At 39.5% G+C, this 6,384-nt stretch overlaps 1 protein-coding gene across 1 annotated transcript; it reads right to left on the reverse strand.

Moving 5' to 3' along the window:
- Positions 1 to 621: 621 nt before the first annotated feature.
- LOC101038268 (nardilysin-like) lies at positions 622 to 4,971 on the reverse strand. Its single transcript, XM_010340152.3, is given in 5 exon segments — positions 622 to 1,406; positions 1,408 to 2,732; positions 2,734 to 3,719; positions 3,722 to 4,304; positions 4,385 to 4,971. Coding segments are annotated over 5 exon segments (3,441 nt in total). The 5' UTR covers positions 4,814 to 4,971; the 3' UTR covers positions 622 to 1,288.
- Positions 4,972 to 6,384: the final 1,413 nt, after the last annotated feature.

Consider the following 6,384-nt stretch of genomic DNA (forward strand, 5'->3'; position numbering starts at 1 on the left):
ATAAGAAAGAAGATGAAAGATCTGTTATATAGGAAAAACTGAGTAAAGGAATTGATATAAAATTAAATTATAAAGGTTGTGATTCAAGTAAAGATTGAATCAGGTATTTTGAGCTCAAGAAAGTAATTCAGTATGCTGAAGACACATAAAAGAAAAGCAAAAAGTTTGTTATCAAGAAGACAATGGCTCAATGGGAACTTTAGTATTGTCCATCAAAATGTAAAATGCACCATTTCATTGAACAAGCAATTCAAATTAAAGAAATTAACGGTGAAGATGCATACAAATGATACATATTTATATGGAGAGTGAAATGTTCATTGCGAATATTGTTGTATCAAACATTGAAAATAGCCAAATGTCCATCAATAAGGAGACATTCATTATATCATCTACATAATTTACACTGAAAAACACTAAAAACTCTCACTCATTGGAATGAATGGGATTGATCTACGTGTGATGACATGGAAGGCTATACATCGTATTAACAACCAGAAAAGGAAGCTACATAATATTATATATGTGACTGCCCTGAAATATTCTTTCTCATGTATCTATATGGTTGGCTTTCTTAGTCCCTTCCTGTCTAGGCACAAAAGTAATCACAGAAAGGTCTTCTCTCACCACCCATATGAAATGTAACACTCACACGCAACTACCACCATCACTATGCCTTTCCATGCACTAACTTGCTTTAGCTTTCTTTCATCATCTTGAATATAGATTTTTTCAAATGCTTTCTCTCTGAACAATATAAGCTTGACAAAAGTAAAGTCTTGGTGTGTATTCTCAATTTCTAAAGCAGAGCTGAGAGCATAATAGGAAATCAATTACTATTTGTTGAAGAAAGAGATTAATGAATCTCTACTAGCAGAGAGAAGTAAGATACCAAAGAGTTAAATGGTTTACTTGAATTCATGCAGCTAGTGAGAGATGATGCTGCTATTATGACAACTCCAAACCTGTGCTCATAACTATTTTATGGTACAACATCCCCAAACTTATCATCATTCTATTTCTTCTCTTCTCTTCTGTTTTCTCTCTTTTCTTCCATAAAAGCATGATACTGTTTGGTTGCCATATTTCCTAATTCATGGCTGATGATGATCATCATCAAACTCTGTAAGGTTTTCTTTCTATTTTATTTTCCCCTTTGCCCCCAAAGCATCCACTGTAGTATATTTAAGTAAAGTATACCTTTAGATATTATGTCTCTTAAAAGCTATGTAGTCCTTTTTTTTTTTTTTTTTTTTTTTTTTTTGCTTCAGGCCAACACGACTGCAGTTTATTTGACTATTTTATGGTAGGGGAGAAGGTTGAGTGTTGATGTGAAAGCCCTGATATCAGTAATGGGGATGATACAGTCTGCCAGCAGAGGACACGTTGGCAGGTATGTTAGCTCCACAAGAATAATTTGAATCCTCACCAGAAGGGGTACCATCCTCTTCCAATTGATACTTCCCATATCCAACAACATGAACACTAAGCATTTTACTTCCTGGTCCTCTATGAGCCTTGAACCAGTTGACCAGGTCTGATTTTGAGAATGACTTCAGTGCTTCAATCTCATGGGCAAAGCAGTCAAAGAGGTACTGCTGTGTCACCACTTCATTCCAGTTCCTATCCACCTCCTCCCCAAGGTGGGTATCCTCGCACTCCTTCAGCTTGATAAGAGCTGTGACCTGGGTGTTGAATGCCTCTTCAGTGAGATTTTCGATCTTCTCTTTAAAGCTAGAAAGGAACTCTTCTATCTTTTTATCAACAACTTCAGAATTGTATTTGGTTGCCTGAGTCCCCACGGTGACAGAAAATCCTAGAATCCCAGATGTGTTCCTACAGGTAGGGTAGACATGGTACCCAAGAGTCTGCTTGGTTTGAAGGAAGTCAAAACAAGGTTCTTCCATGTGCATCACCAGCAGCTCCATAAGAGTACATTCTCTTAGACTCCTGGTAGCTGGCTGGTAGTACACAGTGACTTCAGAGTTGGCATCACCCTTCTTCAGAGCTTTCACTTTGCACAGATGGTGGCCCCTGGGCAGCTCTACCACCTGGAACTGCACAGGCATCTCCTGCTCCAGAGGCATGAAGTTTAGTTTGTCAACAACATATTTCATGAAATCCATAGATTCTGTGCTTGTGACATTCCCTTGTACCAGGCCCTCAACAAAGAGCTGGGATTTGAATTCTCTGATGAAGCTCAGCAGACACTCAAGGGTCAGGCCATCCATCAAAGCCTGGTACTTGTCAATCACAAACCAACGGGCATATTCCAGGATTAAAAGCCGTACATCTATGGCCAAAGTCTCTGTCTTGATGAGGATGTTAAAGTAAGTCTTCTTCAACTGCTCAGTTATCATTGTAAAGACAGCTGGTGTGGAACTGAACTCTGCTACATAGTTAATAGTGAGCTGAAACAGTAAAGGTAGTTTGTGGTTAAATCCTTTTACTCGAATAACTAAACCATATTCTCCAGCTACCAGTTTATACTCCAGCTGTGCCACATCTGCTTCATAAGCTGGTTCTGCAAGGTTATGAGAAAGGATATTGACAAAGATATCAAAGAGGACCACATTTGCTGCATATTTCTGAATCAAGGGTAAAATTAGATGGAAACATATATATGCTTTGGGGATTTTGAATTTGTTGTCTTTCTTATACCACAGGCAACCTTGTGGAGTATTAACAATTTTAACTGGGTATCCTGTTTCAGGGCAATCGAAAGCCTTCAAATGTAAAGTCCGTGGCTATGTACTTGTTTTCAGCTGGAAGACGAAGATCTGGATTTAATTCAAAATTACTATTCTACAGCTCAGCCCAAGAGTTTTCAGTATCTTCTATACTATACTGAGTTCCAAACCATTTCTCCTTGAGGTCACATTTTCCCCCATTAGCACCAGACAGTAGAACAAAATTTGCTTTTTGAGGAACTAGCTGATTCAAGGCTTCAGCAATGACTTCTGGGTTGCATTCAAAAAGAAGCTGATCTCCGGTGAGAATGTCCTGCAGTGGGTACAGCTGTATGTTCTCACACATGTTTTCCACATACTCAACTGGATCTGTCTGTTCTTGGTAATGAAATTCATTATCCTCAATTTTCCGAATCTCTTCAAAAATTCTTTTTTCTGGGCCTAGTTTCTGCAGCATTTTTAAATACTGAAAGGCAGTGTAAGCAACCTCATAAAAATGTTCATAACCCTCATCAGTCAATGTAATAGAAATGCTGAACACTGAATAAGTGGAATTTTGCTCAAATCCCGTCTCACCATTTCCACCAAACAGTGCAAGAGCCCAGCACTTTTTCCTAAGGAAAGAAAGAATGCTGCCTTTGCCTTCATGTCCAGCCAGCCATGATATCTAATGAAGTGGCTTCACCCTGTAATGTTGCTGTTGAGGAGGAAGTGCCCATGTGATGGTCAGAGCATGAATTTTTCTGATTGGAACAACTCTATAAAGTTTGTTAAATGCTGGTGTGTCAAATGGATCTGTTAAATGGCAAAAGTTTGGTTTGGGTAACCCATTGTTTGGTATTTCAGAAAATATTTCAGTCACCCACTTTTCCAAAGTATCCAGTGTTTCTTTGGATTGAATCACTAAAGTCATGTAATGAGCAGAGTAGTAACGTGTCCAGAATTCTTTCAATCTAGAATGTGTATCAATATTATTCTTTTTTGGCTCATGCTTGAGCGTCTCAGCATTTCCCCAAAAAAATTTCCCATAGGATGTCCAGGTCGAGCAAGGCTTCCAAACAACATTTCCTTTCTGTTTGCACAAGAAGGCCTTGCAAGTTGATATTCACTACCAACAGCTTCAACTTCATGGTCAATAGAATCTCTGATCATTAGTGAATGGATGAAGAACTGGGCCCATCTGTCCAGGGCTTCTTTGAAGTACTTCCTCTGGACATCAAACTGAAAGACTGTGCGTTCACAATCAGTTGAGGCATTATCACTACCCCCATGCTTCCTCAGGAAGGCATCAAATCCATTCTCATCTGGATATTTCAAACAACCCATGAATACCATGTGCTCCAAAAAGTGTGCCAGCTCTGGCAGGTCATCTGGATCAGTGAAACTCCCAACTCCAACACAAAGAGCCACAGAAGACTGTTTTTCAGTAGTTTTCTTTCTAGCTTCTGCCCTCTCTTCTAATTCTTCCAATTCATTATTCTCAGTATCAAGATCATTATCATGTTCACCGTCAAACTCATCTTCATCATCAAAACTCTCATCATCATCTTGTGTTTCAGCTCCAGAAGCTTCGTCATCATCTTCTTCCTCTAGTACCACCTCCTTCTCCTCCTCTTCTTCTTCTTCCTCTTCCTCTCTTCCTCTCTTCTTCTTCCTCTTCTTCTTCTTATTCTTCTTCTTTCTTTCTTTCTTTCATCATCTGTTGTATTTCCTGTTTTACCTTCCATATTACTTAGGTCTGAAATCAAAAGTGCCTGCAAGCCATTCTGTAATTTGATGTATCGGTATTGCTTGGGGTCCCTGGGAGACTGGATGATCTCAGGGTCCCCGGCATTACTGAGTGACCCCCTCCATCCCTCTTCCTCAGATTCATCTGCTTCTAGACGGGCAATCCGGCTGTTTTCGCCCAGATCCTGTCCATTGAGCTGAAGGTCAGAGCAGCTTCAGGTAGACTTCGCGTTGTTCCTTCCAGGCATGGCCAGAATGGGAAAGGGTCTGGCAGCAGCAGAGTCTTCGCACCAACCCCGTTCTTTGATTCCCCAAAATGCCGTGAGCTCCTGCCCGGCCTCACACAACTTCCTCCGGGTGGCACAGACTGCAGCAACCGTGACTCTCCTCAGCATTCACCAGCACACTGGAGCGATGGACATCTCGCTTCCCAGGACCCACCTCCTCCACTCTTCTTCTTCTTCTTTTTGAGACAGATTTCATTCTGTTGCCCAAGGTGGAGTGCAATGACATGACCCAGCCTCCACCTCTGGGCTAAAGCAATCCTCCTACCCCAGCCTCCCAAGTAGCTGGGACCACAGGCATGTATCACCACATCCAGCTAATTTTTGTATTTTTTTGTAGAGATGGGGTTTCACTATGTTGCCCAGACTGGCCTTGAAATCTGGGGTTTAAGGGATCCTCCCACCTTGGCCTCCTAAAGTGCTAGGATTACAGGCATCAGTCATCACGTTCTGCCTTTCACAGCTCTTTATATCTCCTTTTGTTTTGTAGCTTTTTCAAACATCTATTGCTGTCTCAGGAAGCTTTGCATATGCTTATGAAATGTCTCCAGGTAGTTTGAGTACTTCATTCGCACAGGCCCTCTCTCAAAAAAAAGGGACACTAGAAGCATTCATTCCCTGACTGTCTGCCAATCTAGTCCTTACCTATCCATTACCAGAAATTCTTTTCTTTTGCTTATATCTTATTTATATGCAGGGAATTGTTCTTTGAGCCCATTTTTCTACTTTCCATTCTCTGAATTTGGATCATAGTAATCCACATCTTCTAATGCTTCCTGAAGCACTCAGGATATCACTGGCAGAACTGGGAAAACTGCAACTGTCTTGACAACTTTGTCCTGTCGATAAAATTCAGCCTCAGCAGGCAGAACAGTACTCAAACTAGGACAGAAGTATCAAGTATCATCTCCACAACCACTTAATCTTTGACCTCACTACTAAGGCAACCAACAAGGGCACCAATCAGTAGGAGATCTGAAAATTGATTTAGGTAGCTTTTACAAACTCTGCAAAAGATCAGAGGCAGAAGAGAAAAGAAGGCAGGAGAATGTCTCAGGGTAATTTCTTTGATTAAAAAAATAACAGAAGTTCCTCCTTCAGGCTTGTAGCTTTCTATCACAAAAAGAAAAATTTAAAGAGAAAAAGAAAAGAAAACTAAAAGAGAAGTTCCTGTCCAGCTGTATGTTATTTTTATTTCATAAAACACTTGTAGGCATCTTCAAACAACTAAGCTCATTTAAATTCATTGAATTTTTATCTACTTTTTAATCTGCCATTAATAATGGTATTGTGGGGTTAGATGTCTTAATCATTCTTCCTTCTAAATACCTTCTAGTTTAGAATGTATAGAGAGTTTTAAAGAATCAAAACTGAAAATGTATTTTGCCTGGGTCCTTTAGTGGAATCATTATTACTATATGATAAAGTTGTGAGTCTTGTTCATTCAGGACCTTTTCTTAACTTATTAGAATACCTATTTTGTGATTTTTTTTTAATATATCCAATATACATTTTTTGTTTTTCTATGAAAATGCTTCTTGACAGAGGCATTAACTAAAATTGTAAAATGACAAAAATATATACTGAGCAGGCTAAAACTATTGACATTTATCCAATTTGACTCCTTGCTTTCATTTTGAAATAAGGATAATGGAGATTTAACTGGAAAAATGCTTTCTCAT

Source organism: Saimiri boliviensis, chromosome 1 (genome assembly GCF_048565385.1).
Source record: "Saimiri boliviensis isolate mSaiBol1 chromosome 1, mSaiBol1.pri, whole genome shotgun sequence".
In the NCBI taxonomy this organism is placed as follows: Eukaryota; Metazoa; Chordata; class Mammalia; order Primates; family Cebidae; genus Saimiri; species Saimiri boliviensis.